At 51.3% G+C, this 17,814-nt stretch overlaps 5 protein-coding genes across 5 annotated transcripts; 2 read left to right on the top strand and 3 right to left on the bottom strand.

The window, feature by feature from the left end:
- Positions 1-326: 326 nt before the first annotated feature.
- N7509_006333 (FAD-binding oxidoreductase) lies at positions 327-2,056 on the bottom strand (the record flags this gene model as incomplete). Its single annotated transcript, XM_056630970.1, has 3 exons — positions 327-359; positions 454-1,176; positions 1,208-2,056. The coding sequence occupies 3 exons, from the start codon at positions 2,054-2,056 to the stop codon at positions 327-329; spliced, it is 1,605 nt and encodes a 534-aa protein (XP_056490272.1).
- Positions 2,057-3,116: 1,060 nt separating this feature from the next.
- Positions 3,117-4,186, top strand: N7509_006332 (dTDP-4-dehydrorhamnose reductase family protein; the record flags this gene model as incomplete). The annotated part of the gene is made up of 3 exons (XM_056630969.1): positions 3,117-3,298; positions 3,372-3,391; positions 3,471-4,186. The coding sequence occupies 3 exons, from the start codon at positions 3,117-3,119 to the stop codon at positions 4,184-4,186; spliced, it is 918 nt and encodes a 305-aa protein (XP_056490271.1).
- A 1,097-nt stretch (positions 4,187-5,283) lies between these two features.
- N7509_006331 (uncharacterized protein) lies at positions 5,284-7,668 on the top strand (the record flags this gene model as incomplete). The annotated part of the gene is made up of 1 exon (XM_056630968.1): positions 5,284-7,668. One exon carries the CDS (start codon positions 5,284-5,286, stop codon positions 7,666-7,668), a length of 2,385 nt encoding a protein of 794 aa, XP_056490270.1.
- A 689-nt stretch (positions 7,669-8,357) lies between these two features.
- N7509_006330 (glycoside hydrolase family 16 protein) lies at positions 8,358-9,571 on the bottom strand (the record flags this gene model as incomplete). Its single annotated transcript, XM_056630967.1, has 2 exons — positions 8,358-8,702; positions 8,774-9,571. The coding sequence occupies 2 exons, from the start codon at positions 9,569-9,571 to the stop codon at positions 8,358-8,360; spliced, it is 1,143 nt and encodes a 380-aa protein (XP_056490269.1).
- An 827-nt stretch (positions 9,572-10,398) lies between these two features.
- N7509_006329 (potassium ion transporter) lies at positions 10,399-13,192 on the bottom strand (the record flags this gene model as incomplete). Its single annotated transcript, XM_056630966.1, has 3 exons — positions 10,399-11,220; positions 11,277-13,098; positions 13,176-13,192. The coding sequence occupies 3 exons, from the start codon at positions 13,190-13,192 to the stop codon at positions 10,399-10,401; spliced, it is 2,661 nt and encodes an 886-aa protein (XP_056490268.1).
- Positions 13,193-17,814: the final 4,622 nt, after the last annotated feature.

Raw genomic sequence — 17,814 nt, 5'->3', positions numbered from 1 at the left:
GCAGATTAAAGGGGTGGAGCATAGAATGGCCAATGCCCCCAAACAAGCTGGGAGCTTCTCGTCTCGCATGGCAACCGATTGACGCCCGATTGGTCAGGCACCAAAGTGGGGTACACTAGTCTTGATGTGGAATAGCCCGGTTGGGCAGCGCAAGGGCTAAGTAATGCTGGGGTAGAGATATATCTATAATTATATTCAATTTTCTTGGGAATGATTACTGCCGATACTATGGCCACGAAACAATAAAGAGGCGGAATCATGGTTGTTGATTTTATACACTACATTATACCCTTGGTTGACCCAGAGCATACCTATATAAACACCATCTAGATGTACTTGTAAGGGTTCATGATGCCGTTCTAGAATCAAGTTAGCTTTCAAAGCTACATTCACAGTATAGAGAGAGAACGTTGGGGAAGGGGATTGGGGGGGGGGGGGGCAGTTTGCACTTACCGGGTCATATAAGCTCTTCAACTGCTTCATCAGCTTCACCATGGTATCATTCTGGCTGTAGCCAATGAATTCCCGCTTGGCAATGCCCAGACCGTGCTCAGCACTGATACTGCCCTGGCGCTTCTGAATCCACTCATATACCCAAGGCTCAATAGCCTTCTCAACCTCCTTCTCGTATCGACGCACGGCAACGTTCAAGTGCAGGTTAGAATCTCCCATGTGTCCGTAGCCAACAACAGCACGGACAGGGAAGGAGTCATCATCACCAACAAAGCCCTTTTCCGTCAAGCGTTGCCTGCAGTCATCGACCAGCTGGTACAGCTCGGATAAGGGGATGGAGACATCGTACTTGTAAGTACCGCCCAGGTGGCTCAGGGACTCTGTAATCCCCTCGCGCCAGCCCCAGAGAGCCTTAAATTGGGTCTCGTCTTGGGCCAGTACACCATCGGCGACTATACCCTCACCCATGACGTTCTCAAGGAAGGCCTCGAGCTTCTCCATGTCGTGCTCGGCGTTGGATCCGCTAGTCTCGATCAAGCAGTAGAAGGGGTATTCGCCTTCAATGGGCTGCTTGTTACCAGTGACACCCTGGACGAGACGTTGGCTGCGGCCATCCATAAGCTCAAAAGCGGAAAGAATCTCAGAGAGCTGGCCCTTGGCCTGAAGGTAAGCCTGTTGCACCTGCTCGAAGCTTTCCAGACCAAAGTAGGCGACGTTGACAGCCTTGGGACGCGGGGGGGCATTGGATTGAGACAGCGGTGATGAGACCGATGGTGCCCTCGGAGCCAATGAACAGCTGCTTCAGATCGTATCCGGTGTTGTTCTTGCGCAGGGTGGAGAGGGCATCGACGATTGTCCCGTCCGGCAGGACAGCCTCGAGGCCCAGCACGCTACCGTGCAGACTGCCGTAGCGCAGCAGACGGAGACCACCAGCATTGGTTGACACGTTGCCTCCAATGTGGCAGGATCCCTTGGCTCCCAGGTCCAAGGGGAAGAGGTGATCGCGTTCGGCGAGGTATTGATCCGCCACCTCCAGAATGACACCAGCATCAGCAACAAGGACACCGGAGGCCTGGTCGAATGAGCGGATGTTGTTCATGCGCGAGGTGTTGAGCACGATCTCATCGAAGACGGGGATGGAACCACCGACGAGACCAGTGTTTCCACCTTGGGGCACAACCGCGAGCTTCTTCTCATTACAGTATTTCAAGACCTTGCTGACCTCCTCGGTGCTCTGGGGCTTTAGGACCAGTCGGGTGTGGCCACGGTATTTGCGCATCCAATCGCTGTTGAAAGGTTCGATATCATCGGAGGCATCGGTCGACACGCCGTCGATGACGGCGGACTGGGAGCCGAGAAGCTCCTTGAAGTATGTGACGTGGTCGGGGGTGAGCTCGGCAAAGTTGGGGTTGCGCTTGACGTTGGGATAGGCATCGCTCGTGAACTTGATCTCCTTGTCGGCTCGTAGGGTGGAGCTGACGGTGAAGCTGCGCGCCGCGGTGGTCGGCAGTGATGTTTGGGGGCATGTCGGACGAAGAGCAATGCGAGGGCGAGGCACTCGAGCCCGTCGGAGGGCCGCAGAGAGGTTTCGAGCACCAGACATGGTGAGAAAGTGAGTGGAGAGGGTTGACAAGGAACTTGAAAGACAAGACAAGGACAGAGAAGAAAGATAAATTTTGGGGTGGAGGTCAATTGAAGAGTGGAGAACCCGCTCCGATCGGTCATTGCGCCATTCAATTAAATTGAACTGGAAGTTCGGATATGTTTCCACTCGGCGTTTTTCGGGCTTCCTACCTAGTCCACTCAATTCAAGATGTATTAAATCAGCTTTTATTGTTTATTGAATACTAATTTAATTGAGTGATTCTCCTCGAATACCTCCAACCTGGCAAAGACCCTGAGTGCCAGCGGTGTCGGGACACAATGGGATCGGACAAACCTTTAGCCGTTGAAATGAGCCTGAATGCCTTCAGTTGATCTACAATACTTTAAGGGTTTAGTACTATTAGTTAGTAGTAGTAACTACTAGTACTCCTGGCATGTCTAAGAGATAATCTATTACCACGGACACGAACAGTAAGTTGGTTATAACGTGGGGTGTGTACTACAGTACTAGTAGTAGTCCACTCGATATATACTTGCCCAGTGCACAGTATTACAGACTAAGTGCGCACCGTTGGAATCAATTGAAACTTCAAGTTGAACTTCAATGCGGAGAGGCACTGATTGAGTCAACCCCAGGTCTAGACTATATAGATACTAGTAGCAGTATACCTACTACGGTATACTACTAGTACTAGTACCTGAACAGCCAGTGCCAGTCAGTGCCACCCAACTTTAAATGAGGTTAATTGACCCGCGTCCACTTGGGCCTGCCTGCATGAGACATGAAAGATTCACGTCAACTGTACTTTGGTACTCTGGTACTCTGCAGCCATTGATCTCATAGCAGCGATCTTGGCCGTAAAGATCCATCAGAAGCAGTCAGAAGGATTTAGGGGCGTGCGATAACCCTAATAACTGGAGAGTCAGTTACGTCATGTTGGTGCCCCGCAAGCCACGACCTGTTGGGAGTTTTGGAGCTTTGGAGCTTTGAGTGACCTCAATTTCACACTTCTCTCCTCTTCCCCCCCTCCTCTCCTTTCGATTGAACAAACTGAACCATGACTTCCAACGTTCTGGTCACCGGTGCCAGTGGTCTACTTGGCCGTCAGGTCTTTAGCACTTTTCAACATTCCGGCGTGCTGGTGGTCGGCCAGGGTTTCACCCGTGCAGCCCCGCCAACCATCCTCAAGGCCGATTTGGAGAAGGAAGCAGACATCAAGAACATCCTCACCGAAGTCAAGTTCGTTCATTCTCTGCCGAACGAAGCTGTACCCCTGTACCCCCTCACTGACCTTTGATATCTTCTCCCTCAGACCCCAAATTGTCATTCATTGTAAGCTCTCACTCCCCAGGAGATCGTGATTGTGATCGTGAGTCGTACCACTGGAGCTGACGCGGGGTGTATATTTCAGGTGCCGCCAATAAATCTCCAGATCTTGTCGACAAGAACCCCGATCAAGCACGCCGGGTCAATGTCGAGGCTACCCGTATCCTTGCCCGCGAATGCCAGGCTCGCGGAGCCTTACTGATTTACATTTCCACCGACTACGTATTCCCCGGAGCGGAAGGCGAGGCTCCTTATGAGGCCGATTCCGAGACTCGGCCCCCAAACCTATACGGCGAGTTGAAGCGGGATGGAGAGCAGGCCGTCCTTGAGGCGACCAAGGACTCCGGCCTTGGAATCGTCCTCCGTGTCCCAGTGCTGTATGGCACCGCTCGGGAAAATTCCGAGAGCGCAGTCAACACCCTGGTGGATGCCGTGATTAAAGCGCAGGATGCGAATGCGGGTGTCAAGATGGACGATTGGGCCCAGCGATACCCCACTAACACGGAGGACGTGGCGCGTGTAACGCGGGATATTGTCATAAAGTACTTGAAGGACAAGCCGCGGATCAAGGAGCTCCCTCATATCCTGCAGTTCTCCTCAGAGGATCGTATGACCAAATACGAGATCTGTGAGAAGATCGCCGAGGTGATGGGAGTTCCGCTTCCGGGGATGATTCGCAACCAACAAGGCAATGATCCTAATGCAGGTGTGCAGCGACCGTACGACACGCATCTATCGACCAAGGCACTGGTTGACCTGGGGATCGACGTGCGGACCACCGATTTCACAGCGTGGTGGTAAGTGGACCCACCTTGACCTTGAATATTGTTCATGATTTTTGCCAACTCACACTCACACTCATCTCTCTTGCAGGCGGAGAGAACTGGCTGCTCATCGGAAGTAGGGGAAATGGGGGAACAGGGATATATCAAGTTGACTGGTAGTGGTTTCATAGAAGAGAGTACTCGTAATCGTACTCTGCACTCTGACTCTGACTCTGACTCTGACTCTGTACTCTGTACTCTGTACTCTGTACTCTGTACTCAGCTAGAAAAATAAATTAAACAAGTATCTTTGTTCCTTAGTTACTCCGTACCTGCAGTGCTGATCTGCGATCGATCACGGTGGAGCCTGCAAGGCAGGACTAGTCGACAGTAGCGAAACAATAGTGTCTGCCCAGTGAAACAAAGTAAAATCAAGGCAAACACGAGAAGAAAAGACTAGTCTCGTAAACAAGGTTGGCCGTGGCGATTGAGTGCACAGTGCAGAGTGTGAGGGCAGAGGTCAGAGGGCATCCTCGTACAGCCGGAAACGTCTTCCCAGCCACTTTTGACCAGCTAATTTCCCCTTCTCCTTTCCATTCCTCCACCATCATCCACCACTGCACTCACACATCACCCCCACAGCTCTTTTCCTGTTCGTAATTCACTTTCGCTTTGCTTACCCCACGAGGGTCCGCAGATCTATTGCCAATCTGGCCGTTTGACAGGGCCAGGGCCACAGGGCCAGAGCGAAAGACCAGGATTAGAGCCGTCGCATTCGACTCCAGCCTCATACCTTAGCGTCTTTCAACGCCTCCTGTTGCTTTTTTTGGGCAGTCGTCCCACCCGCCTGATTTCTTGGATCGAGCCCTCCTGATATCTGTGCGTTCGACCTGGGGGGGGTTTTTTTTTTGCTTTCTTTCTCTCGCCTCTCCTCTTTCTCTTCTACTCCATACTCCATACTTTATTTCATCTTGACCCACTGACCCTCCCCCCCCCAAGTAAACCTCGCCGCAGAATGCCACTTCGACTGTCGCGCGAGCTATCCACACAAAGGAATTTCTGAAACCTGACCTCGATTTGACCCTGACCTTGCCCACGGGGCTCTCCGAGACCCAAGGCCCTTTCTTTGTCACCATGGCGAGACACCGCGTCAGCGCCCCGGCGCAGCAGCCAGTCCTCAAGGGAACCTTCTATGACCCGGTGCCGATTGAATACGCCGTGGGAAATCAGACTAGTCGCAAACCCGAGCCAGCGGTGCGTCCAGATATGGCAAGCGACGGCAAGACAAACGAGCAGAATCCGTCAATCGCAAGGAGCATGTCTCGGTACCGTCGCAATCGGCGCCCTAACACCAGTGGCGATGCCCCGACGCCAACACCCGCCGTCCCAGATCGCGCTCGCAACCAGCCCGTTCCTCCGGTCCCTGATGTGACCTCCCAAACACTGGCGGCGGAAGTTCATGCAAGGGAACAACATCGACTGGACGCGATGGCGCAGTTGACTGGCGGAGATCAATCGTCACGTTCTGCCATCTCGCAATATGAAAAACAGGAAAAACAACCGCAGTCAAGGACCAAAGCGCAACCTGTGCCAACGCATCAACAGACTAGCCGTGTCGACACCCGCAGTCACCACGACGCACGTCCCGCGAGCGGTGACAACCGCAAGTCCTTGCTACAGAAGATGAAATTGTCCAAGAGCAGCAAGACACCACTCCCAAATGAGCCCGTGCCAAGATACATCGGAGTGGGTGGAAGGGGGATTGTTCCTGGGACTGACGCTCCGGTCTCGGCTGTCAACGCCGGAGAGCGCCAAGTACTTGTGCAGTATAGTGACGTTTCGAACCATCTAGTGGTGACACCATCTACACGGGTCAATGATCTTCTCCAGACCGCCGTTCGCGAGCTTTCTCGCGATATTGACCCTGAGAAATTTATCTGCATTGAATCCTTCCATCAAGTTGGGTTAGAACGATCTTTACGTCGGTATGAGCGTGTACGGGATATCATGAACTCTTGGGCTCATGATGCCGACAACCGCCTCGTGATCGTCCCTCCTTCAAGCATGGAAGCTCTGGCCCAACTCGAGTCCCATCAAGTCCCCACCGAAAAGCCCGCCGAAACGACCGTATACCTCTACCATTCCCAGCGCCCCGGCAAATGGGATAAGCGTTATGTGACATTACGACCCGATGGCCAAGTGGTAATCGCCAAAAAGGAGAACTTAAAAGATTCTACCAGTATCTGCCATCTGTCCGACTTTGACATCTACTGTCCCAGTGCACGTGCGATGGCCAAAGAGATCAAGCCGCCTAAGAAGATCTGCTTCGCGATTAAAAGTCAACAGAAATCTTCCATGTTCCTTTCAACAGACAAGTTTGTGCATTTCTTCAGCAGCAATGACCGCGACACTGCCGACAAGTGGTTTCGAGTTGTCCAGCGCTGGCGAAGTTGGTACTTAGTGAATCAGCTAGGTGCCGCGGAACAGACCGAAAGCGAGGCAACCTTGCCAAAGCGATCCCTTACCCAGAAAGGATCACAAAGGCACCGAAAGGCGGCTAATGATGTGCCGGTACCATTGTTGGATCTCACTGACTCTGAGCCAATAAGGCCCACCGGCAACTCCATCGATTGCCCCCGGCCATCGGCCTCGAAGGACATCGTCTCTCGCAAGAAGACGGTGCGCGAGCATGCATCGCCGCCGCCATCATTCCCCCAGACGCTGTCACTCGATACTGGCACCGCTGGACAAGCAGATGACGGCCCACTCGTGCAGGGCGTGCGACCTGACGAAGTTGAAGCAGCGACTTTCTCTCCCACCGGCTTACTGGGCCGCTCGTATACCCAGCGAAAACAAGCGATGAATGAGCGCGAAGAACGAGAAAAGCGAGCGAACCAAGAGCTGTTTACGGCTCAGTCTTTTCTAGCCGAAAACCATAACTACTCTCCCTCCGATATCATTCATCAACAGAGCGGTCGTACCGCCACAATGACTAGCACGGCACCACCAGGCCTCAGCCGGAATAAGTCTGTCAGCCAGAAACAACAACAAAAACCTTTAGTCGACTTGACCCCAGTTTTCCAAGAGCCACCGCAACACACGCGAAAGGGCCGTGGCGTCAAGGTGGGCGCAGGCACACAACTGATCGACGCCGCCACAGGCCCTGAATTGGCCGTAGGCACCGTGAATATCCCATCCGCAACAGCCTGGCGTCGTCCCACGAATGAGTTACCCACACAAAGTCGATACCGCTCGAACACAGCCCGCAGTGTCCGACACGGCACAGAGCCCAAGCCGTCCAGTTCTGGCTCCGGACACGCCAGCCCAGCCTCACCAAGCAACCCATTCGTATCGAATACATTGCTAGCTAATTCTGCCTCTCGTCAAGCGAGCAGTACCCATACCAAACCCTATACTGGCCACGGTGTGGCAACTGGAGACCGAAACGCCCCCCGTCCAATGCTCGATATGTCACCAGAAAACCCCTTCGCGGAGGGCAGTCTCCTGCGACAGCTTTGAGCGCACCCCAGCTGCCGCGGGTGAAATTTAACGATAACGATACGATGTTAGGATTGATGGGCGTTTATTTTCGGGTTCAACTTTTTGTAAAAGATGAATTGTCATGGCCATGTATCTGAGTGAGATGCTTTTCGAGATATTTGATATATCTAGCGTCGGGCCTGAATGTTTGGTGTGTTTATGTTAGATACCCATAGCGATGGAATAAAGCGCCGAACATCGCTTTCATGAATTAGTTGCAACTGTTTGTCACTAGTAGTGACGTTGGAAACAGACCCCTGCCAGTGGTCTTCTTGCCTACTCTTACAAATTGTACTGGAAGCCACCTAGTAGTAGTATCTTCGGCAATATTACAAACAGAGAGCAGCGAATAATAGAGGGACATTGTAGTACCCTCCATCCGAGTCATCAACCTTGGAAGATTCTACCCAGAGAAATATTCAAGAGGAACTTGAAGAGCCAGTATATTGAGCACTGGATATTTCATTATTGTCCAATTGCACGAAAAACAAGCAAGCTAAGCTAAGCCAAACAGCTAAAAACCCCTTCTAGATACAAATACAGCATAATATCGTACAGGCCGCACCCAAGCTAAACATGTATCCCATTAAGGCCCAAAGCCCAGAGTCCAAAACCAACTTCAATCAAATCATTACAAAGCCCCTAGAGCCATCCAACACATAATCAAATCAAAGAGCCTGATAAACCTGAAACCCAGCAAACTCCCAATAAGCATCCTCAAAAGCAGACGGGTTATTAGCGACCAGCTCCTCACAGGACCCGGGACACTTATACAACTCATGATAAAACTGATTCTGGGCACCGAGTTGGCCGCAAAGATCAATATTGACAATGATACTCTGATTCCGGAAGTGAGAGCCAATATCGCACTCCGTGCTGGGGAAGTCGGCTAGCGCTGTACCCCAGGTTGATGGGTCCGGAATGGCGGTTGGATCGTTAATATTGTGTGGGATGGCGCGGCGAGGGAAGAACCATGCTCTTATCCCGGCGTCTCGGAGTTCGAGGGCGTAGACCTGGGAGGGGATGTCAGGATTTACGTGAAATGCAAATATAATGGAGGAAGAGGGAAAGGGGTACTACTTACTCCGCCGCCAGCCTCATTTAGAGCTTCACCGTATGTAGATGGATCTCCCACAACACCACAACCCGAGTTGCCACGCATGGAATCATCACAAGTCTTGGAAACAGCCGAACCGGTCTGCTTCCGCTTAACATCCATATTACACCCCTTAGTCGTGTGTAGAGTGACCTCATTACCATGAGAGCCCATGTTCGTCGTCTCCAGAATATCGATCTCGCCATTATTCGGCCAGTTATACCCATCCACCAACCACAGCGCGGGCCAGGTAGCGCAGCCGTAGGGCGTGTGGATGATGTCGAAGATAAACAGACCTGTGTCATAGGTCTTTTTAGACTCGATTCGAACCGAGTTGCGGCCGTTTAGTGCCTTCGGTGTGGATGAGTCCACGCGTAGGATGGCAGATGTGTCCGTTGCGTAGGTCAGATTTAGATCGTGGGCAGCCATTTCACCGACGTAGACGACATGACCATCTGTGGGGTCTTCATCGGAGAAATAGTTGAATTGCTCAAAGAACGAGGTACCCGAGTATGTGTCGACTATTCTGTAGTCCAGGGCGGTATAATTTGGGTAGCGATTGAGTTTGACTCCATAGTATGGAGCGAGGATGACCACGATGATGAAAATGGCGGCTCCCAGTCCAACGAGAACTTTCTTGAGTAGAGACCAGCCCCGTGGATTATACCAGGGGAAGATAGTAGTAGGACCGGCCCCATTCTCGTTCTCATCGAGTGGTTTGCGCTCTGGGGACTCGGCAGCACCTGTCACCTCTGGGATCACTGGGATCTTGGGAGGCCGTGCCATTCTGGGAGGAGTCATATTTCCCAGCCGGGGCAATCGAGAAGTCTCACTACTATATCTGTTGCCGTACTCGGGTGGAAGTAGTCTGTCATCCATTTTGAACGAGTGCTTTGAATGAGTGTAGATAGATGATAGTAGATAGCAGACAAAGACAGAGATAGACTGAAGTGGGCCTTTGGATGTAGGATCTACGAGACGTCAAGTCGAATTGTTTTTAAAAAGGTACGAGTGTTGATGCCGTCATACCAACCCCTGCGCCCGGACGGGTCTAGTGCTGATCTTTCCTGGCGCGGCCCGTTTGCGATGAGCCGTACATAAAATGAAGCTATACCGCGGTACTCCCACGGTTGGCGGAACTATAACTGATCAGACTTCCAGAAGGAGCGACTCACTTCCTGCGTAGGTTTGCAACACCAGAAAGGCCGTATAAGACGATTTGAAGCTCGTTCATCACTGTCATGGGGGTCATTGTTGATGTCTGAGATGGACTTCCGCTTTCGGACTGGAATGCGGCGTGCCCCAGAGATCCGCACGCGGGGAACTTCACGTCATGCCATGGCCAGGGAGTACTATTACTCCTGATTATTCGTATTAGTACTAGTAGCAGGTACTACTATCTGACGTAGATGCAAAACCTTTCAAGGTTCTATGGTTGATTCATGATGCAATAGTATTTTATAGCAATATGTTCAAATCTCAAATACCCAAGCCAACACCACGTTCGACATATATACCCCAACATAACACCAGATGCAACGCCAACCTCTATAAATGTACAAAAGACCTATCATGTATTTACACAGGCCACCAGTTTTAGTGACTTCGCTTCTCTATCGAGCAGACCTCACTGTCGACGACCGATGGACGAAGGTATCTCCATTCGCAGGCTGCCCGTGGGTTTGCCAGTCGTAAGATTCCATACCTGACGAGACACCAGTGTCTCCTCCCTGGGCATGCGACACACTGCGAGAAGGCTGTCGACCAAGAGAGCCGGCTCCGCTGAGATTCGAATTCCGGCGGCGCATACGGCGCTCAGACATAGCAGTTTCATGTCGATTAAGTGCGTCTGAGGGTAACAGAACAGCACGATCAAGTGCGTATGGCAGACCACGGTGACGACCGCGGATCTGCATAGCAATAATGACCAATTTGGAGACCACGCCGAACTGACCAGAGAAGGAGGTATTGGCGGTTGGGTATCCGAAGGAAAGACCAACAGTACCATAAGCCGAGACAACCTCGAACAAGACGGTGAACAACTGGAAGTTGTAGTCGTCTTGACTTGACAAGCGGCTGCCCTCGGCAATGGCGATAATGAACAGACCCAAGAAGACGTACCACAGATCGAAACTCAGCTGGCGCCGCAAGTGAGTTCCAATATAGCTGGGCGCTGTCTGAGCATCGTCGTCTTCGTCCTCCTCGAAACCGTAGACTCCCAGGCTCTTCTCCTCGTACACATTGGTGCGACGCATGGAGATAGCAATAGGAAACACGGATATATACATCATGATCAGGTAGGAAACCTGGATGGCTGGGTGGAGAGATGACAGGTTCACTACGCCAAAACCTGCGGTTCGGGTAGCAGCAGCCTGGAAAAAGCCATCCAAAACTCGAATTCCAGGTGGCAGAGCCGTGACGGCCGGATCATTCAACTGGAAGAGTGTCAGTGACAAGGCATGATACTGGAAAAGCGCACACAAGTACTTACATCCAAGATAATGAAAAAGATCACATCGATGCCGTTCAGCAGGACAAGAATGGCGAACAGCCACCAAGTGGCGTTTCGAGGGAAGAGAAGGGTGAAGCATCGACGCGGGTGATCCAGGAGAAACCGGAGCTCCTCCCAAAGAGCAGTGCCCTGTCGAGCAAATTTGGAAAGGACCCAAATCATGAACCGAAGCATGCACGGGAACGCAGTATTACCAATGATGATCAAAAATGCCAGAAGCAGCAAGGGAAACACCGCTTCTTGGAAAGAATTCATAGAGTCGGGAGTCAAGGCGAAACCCAGATCATTGAAGGCGGACGCAGCTGTAAAGATACCCCACCACGGCCGTCCAATGCCATCGGCTCTGACGATATTACCCCATCTAGGTACCGTCATGATCCAACCAATCATGGAGATCATTCCGAAGAGGTGAAAACCAACATAATACGATATGAGTACGACCGCCAACGTTTTCAAGGCTCGATACTCAATTCCACCAAGCTCGTCACGTTGCTCCTCGGTTAAGTCCACAAAGTTGGAGTTTCGCGCCACTGTCGCGTTCCAACTAAGATACGGCTGAGTGTTGCGTTCTCGCTCTTGTGTCATTGATCTGAATATTCCTCGAAAGGTGTTTCTGGTTGTCACATGGTCCAATTCTGTCGTTTCGTTGACCTCTTTAGTGTCTCGAACCGTGGGTCTGGTATCCAAGCGAGGGAAGGTATTGCCTCGGGTGCGGGTGCGTGTGATCTCCGGCTCATTAATAGTGATATGCGGTCCTTCCAGAGGACCAACCTGATCATCATGCTCCGAATGATGCTCATCCTCATTCTCGTCCTCGTCCTCCTCAGAGCTCCGAGGGCGATCAAATTGCGGACCGATGGGCTGGAATTGAGGCTGCGGTTCCTCTCCATCATCCAACGTCTCTGGAACACCACCGTTATCGTACTCGCGAGGACTCGGGATACGCAGAGCACCCTTGTTCTTCCGTTGGTTTTCCACAAAGGCAATGTGATGCTCCGGACTCAGCTGCGTAGGCACTCTTAAGCTGCCCAGCCCGAACCGTTTCTCGAGAACACGGTTGGTATCGTTGGAACTGGATTGTCCACTGGTACTCTGGTCTGGCGTGTCCTGCTCTGGCGTATCCACCCCATTTACGGTCCCCGCATTCATCTGGTCGACTGCACCGGTCGGGTCGGGAAGTTTGTTGCCGCGCGCATCGCCGGAATTGTTGCGCAGCACCACGATTGATCTCCCGCTCACGCCGAGCTCTGCGCGATTGATCTCTGCACTGTCCTTGTCCTTGCTGACTGTGTCCATACGCGACCGGGTAGCACGCAGCGCCCGCGCATCACGGACCACATGTTGAAAGCGCTTCTCAAACCAGTATAGACGGATGAAGACGAGAGCGCTGTGGATGAAGATCGGGGTGCACATCATAGTAATGAAGTACAAGACGATTTGCTGGTAGAGGGACAGCAGGTTGAGGTCGACGGTATTCAGCCCACTCTGAGTGGCGGAGCCAGCCGCCTGAAAGAGGGCATCGATGTAGGCGATGTTCCCCTGGGGGTAGACAATGATGGAACCAATGATCGCCCAGGCGATAATATAAGTGTAATGCAGAAGAATGAAATTCAGATGCAGTTCGTTGAGGAAGGGAACGCGGGCTTTGATGGCGTTCAGCCGACGGATAAATGCTGAGAACATGGTCAAGAGTGATGGCGTGTGGCGAGGACGATTTAAAGGTCGTCTTGCCCTGGCGGAGGCCTCAGTGGGAGGCGATGCCGGTATAGACTCGTCTCTAAAGGAGGGGAACTTGTCAAGCCTGTGTAATGCATGAAATGCGTCAGCCACGAGGTTGAGCTTTGTCTGCAAACCTTCGAACCTGTCGAACTTTCGAACCTTTCGGAAGTATTCATGTCGACCAATACATACATGTGTGATACCGCCGATCGCTGACCGGTCGGGAATCGTGCAGGAGGAGGGCTCGGGCGCAAGGCCGCTGTTAGCCGCGAGGGATCGAACCACGCAAAGGCATGGACGAGGGTTGAGAAAGTGAAGAAGTGAATAATTGAAAAGGGAGGGAGGAGAAGAGGAGAAGGGGAGAAGAAGCTGTGACGAAAGGCTCAGGCAACTTTCAGAGGCGCAAACGGAAGTGGAAGTGGAAGCGGGTCGGTGAAATTTGCATACGGTTAAATTACCAAAAATACGGCTGCCGACTAGGGAAAATAGGGAAAATGGCTGTTTGCCTGCCAAAAACGTGTAAACCTGTCGATCGCTGGAAATTAGCACCGCCACAACGCCTACGAGGGACAGAGTTACTGTGGTATTGTGAGAAATATTTATGGGGAACCCCTATTATTTGATTCTTACAATGTGAGTACAGTAGTATCAATGCAGCTGCCTAGAACCAATAGTATCTGTAGTTTGTCTATTGTATATACCTGTACTACCCACCACCACCGCCAAGCTTTGGCTGTTGCTGGGATCGCCTTGGCACCTTCACGGGACTCGCCGTCATTCCTCTTCATCCTTCCACCTTCTCTCTTCTCCCATCTTGATTGATTAAGATCGCAACCACTGTCCACCGCCAAGCGGCGGCTGAGATGCATCCTGCAGGAGCCTGCATTTGGAATGTGCATGTGAAATTCGCCTTTTGATACCCGCTCAGCTCTGCGATCAGTGCTGCTGCTGAGTGTTTCAAGTTCAACCCTACCCTCCGGTGGGTTTTCGACAGGGGATACCCGATCTCAAGGCCCACTTTTCATTCCACAACTATGTCGTGGCCCGTCCCTAGGCAAGCCCCAGGTGAGCTTACTTACGTTCGCGCTGCTCTGCCGAGTATCGAATTTCATCCATCAGACCCATTGGCCCTAGGGCTTTGCTTCCATACCAGTGGAATTCCCAATCGATCACGCCCTACAGGGCTGGCATGTTGAGATTCACTCCGGGGGTCTTGGAAGGGGCAATCATGGCCAGCCGGGTCTAGAACCGACATTCTTGCCAATGAAATTGCGCCCTTGGGCCGGCCATGCATAACAATGTTAGTTATCGTCCGGGTTGATACTGTCGGGTCGGCCCAAAAACCTTGTTCGGCATCTTCTGATACGGGAGACGGCATGGAAACGGTGAAGACCTTGACCTTGACCGACTCGTGACATTCTTAGCCAGCGAGGCCGCCCGGTATTCCCGATGCAAAATGCATTTCCTGTACGGGGGATGTACATGTGCTCTTGAAAGCGAGACGCCGTACGAGATACGATAGGTACAAACAGGCGTCCCCGCGGACCTCCACCTCCACCTCCACCTGCCCGGACCCTAATCGGATCATCGTCATTCCAATCGCTATCCTAAAATATGTGACCAATAGACGCCCCAGAAATGACCATCTCACATTGGTCGCTCTTTCATAAGCTTCCTGCTGACCGCCATCTGTCAGTTACTGGACCGGGGTGGGCTGACCGAATAGTTACTAGCGTTGACCGTAGTGGTAAAAAGCCATGTTGACCTTCTCGTCATGCGAGCCTGTCCCCGCTATACGTAACATGAGCATTTCCGAATGGAGGCAAGGCGTGCCAGTGCGTCTCGGCGAAGTCCATTATAAACTACTAGTACCTTGAATTCTCGAGAGAAGACTACATCCATGGATGCTACTACTCCATGCTATTGGGAATGTAAGCCAGCCAAACCGCGCCCAGTTATTTATTGCCCGGTCAACAGGCACACATCTTGATTGAAAAGTTAAGGATTACTAGCACCTATACTTATAAGAGTCACCTTAGGCGGCATAGTACAATGATGCCGCCTGAGATGACTATTATTAGCCTAAGAAATTTGAAGGTATGCGCTCCGGGACTTTTAAGCTAATCAACCTCCTCTCTTCATACAGTACTACTAGAAATAGTAGATTTCATAGCCACTGGTAGATCTTTCGTTCTCCCATCTCCCTTCACCCTAGACATTCAAGTTCCGCGTGCTTAAACTGCATCGCTAGGAAGCAACTGTTCGCTTTTTCTTGATTGCAGAAGATCTGCTGTGACGAATCAAACGTCTGCCCAGGTGTCCCCTGTTGCTTGCGCCCGCATCTAGTATCCAATTCGTCTACCTTCGTCCTTTTTTTTTTTCTCCCTCCCCTGCTTGACACTCAGCAATGACACTGTAATATTTTCCATTTGTCTATGTTTGATCATCACATAGCTCGGCTGCTACATCTGTGTCTACACGGGCTCAGTCTATCATTTGAATAAATTGGAGCTTTACGCATGACCTCATTTTAAGCGTACGCTATTGTCTTCGTTTCAGAAAATACCTGATTATTGAATCTGGCAATGCTAGGCGAAGTAAATTGGATAAAAGAACGAATGTCACCAACAAGATCGACGCCAACGCTCCGGGTCTCAGGCAGTGATTGTCAAGGGCTGGTTCAATCTAGAAGGATTTTTGGATTCCGTTGACTCGGAATCCGGAAGGCTGATTAAAATCATGCACTTAACTGGACAGTGTGGCGGTCATAGCCATGCGGCTCTGGTGGGAGACGAAGTATAGCCACAGTGTCTGGAATGGAAACTTCTTCCGACTCCGTCACAGCTGCCAGGTGATCTGATGCCCACTCCGTGTACGCTGAAATGGAACAGTTGCAATAGCATGACAAGTTCAATTTACGGTGCCGGATGCAAGACAGAAGCAAAAATAATTTTATAGTACTAACCTGTTTTAGCTAGCACTGCGAGACAGTTTTCAAGGGGTCCAAGGTGTTTGCCCCCCCTCCCCCACACCCCGCCGGGGCGGGGCGCTTTAATAATTTTAATTAAGCATTGAGCTCAGGGGGGATAGTGCACCTTTGTCTTGATATTAATGTTATTTTTTAACCCTGGCTTCGGCATCAGAGTCACCTCAGCTAGAGACTACGCTATCGGGTCCCGGGCCCCATTTGTTTCACCTCGTCTGGATGTTTGTCAGGAGCTCTACTATTATATAACCAAGGAAAAAACCTAGAAAAGGCCAAGCGATGGTTTCACTCTTGGAAACAGGCGTTGTTTTTCAGAGGTCATCGATTCCCAATGCACCCTTTGCAAGATAAGCACCCCTGAAACCTCCGATGACCCATCCGATTCTTTCAGAATTTCCTATATCTCGGCGCTCTAACGTCCAACGCTCCAACGCCTACACCGATGTGGATACTAATACCAAAGTAGACAAAGCGATCATTGGAACTTAAATCTAGAAATCCGCGTCAATACCTAGAATCCGGTCTCCAGGTGAAAGGTCGCCGAGGCTTAAGTATGATATCCTTACCGATCATATACCGGAAAGATGGAAAATCTTTGGGCAGTAGAAAGGAGGCCTCGATTCAATGCATTCTAGCCCTGGCATTGGTTTATTTGTACAAGTACTAACCACAGACCAATGAAATGGAGTAAAAACTCATCGTTCATCGCTGCCCAATTTCTTACAAGGGAAATGGCATACTGTACTAGTGGACAGAGATATTCCTGGACTGCGCACTGGTGCTGAGGGATCGCAAGAGTACTCCACACTTGGTATTTATCTCCGACGCCGTTAAACCGACCTCGCGGAACTTCACGGCCATTAACTGCAAGCCACTGAGATCATCTCATTCAGAAACTCTTGGCCCGAAAGTTCTCTTGGCAGAGATGTCGCCATCACTCGCTAGGCCCCGACTACTTCTAGTATATGGCGATCGCGATTTGGGTCACTTGGCAGTTTAGTTGGGAGCCAGCCCCCGTTTTTATCAAAAGATTTCATACTGACATACAACCGAGATGCGGCGCCGGATCCGCGTTTCGATCGGACCGCTCACCAAGGTGTGGGCGTGTGGACCCTGGTTTTTTGTGTATGGATGATGAACTGTGTATAATTTGTTATGAACGAGTGAAACCCTCCTCGCGCGTTGGCAAGATACTTGAAGATGCCTAGGACGACCATATCTGGGCATCTTGGGACTTAGGTACCTGGACGCTGCAGATCAGTTAGAGAAAGGAGCGGGTTGCCGATGTTGGTAAGGAATTCGGGGCAAGCCGAAAGAGTAGAATGCCGAGAATCTTGGGCGCCAAGACGCTAATGCGAGCTGCTGACCCTGATTAGCCATTCATCGTTTGGTGGGTTTCACAAGCTGGTTTCTTTATCTATCACCCCACGCTTCCGGGGGAATCCCCGGGGAGGGGGTGGTTGCTTGGAATGGTAAATAAGACTGTGGATGTGGTGTGGTGTTTCAAGTTTGCTTGGTAGAAATTTCGAAAGTCGATCCAACTTTTTCGTTGGGGGATATCATTGAATGCTAAGTGGGAATAATGCTAGAAAATAGAATACACATAGAAGATGGGATAGAAAGTCCAGGGTGCCATGCGCCCCGGGTTTCAGCGGTGTTTGAAATGTAGGATGGCTTTGATGACGGCGAAGGCGGTCGTGCCAAGAAGACATATCTTGAGCAGAGGCCAAGAGTTGACGTAGGATAGCAACCACTCGGCGCTGCAAGGAGTCAATGACTCGCTCAGGTGGGTGTGGATGTGGCCGGGTTCGC

This window comes from Penicillium cosmopolitanum (genome assembly GCF_028827165.1).
Source record: "Penicillium cosmopolitanum strain IBT 29677 chromosome Unknown utg000006l:49.0-5199605.0:1.0-5204138.0, whole genome shotgun sequence".
Classification (NCBI taxonomy): Eukaryota; Fungi; Ascomycota; class Eurotiomycetes; order Eurotiales; family Aspergillaceae; genus Penicillium; species Penicillium cosmopolitanum.
This window is presented reverse-complemented; position numbering and strand designations above follow the sequence as displayed.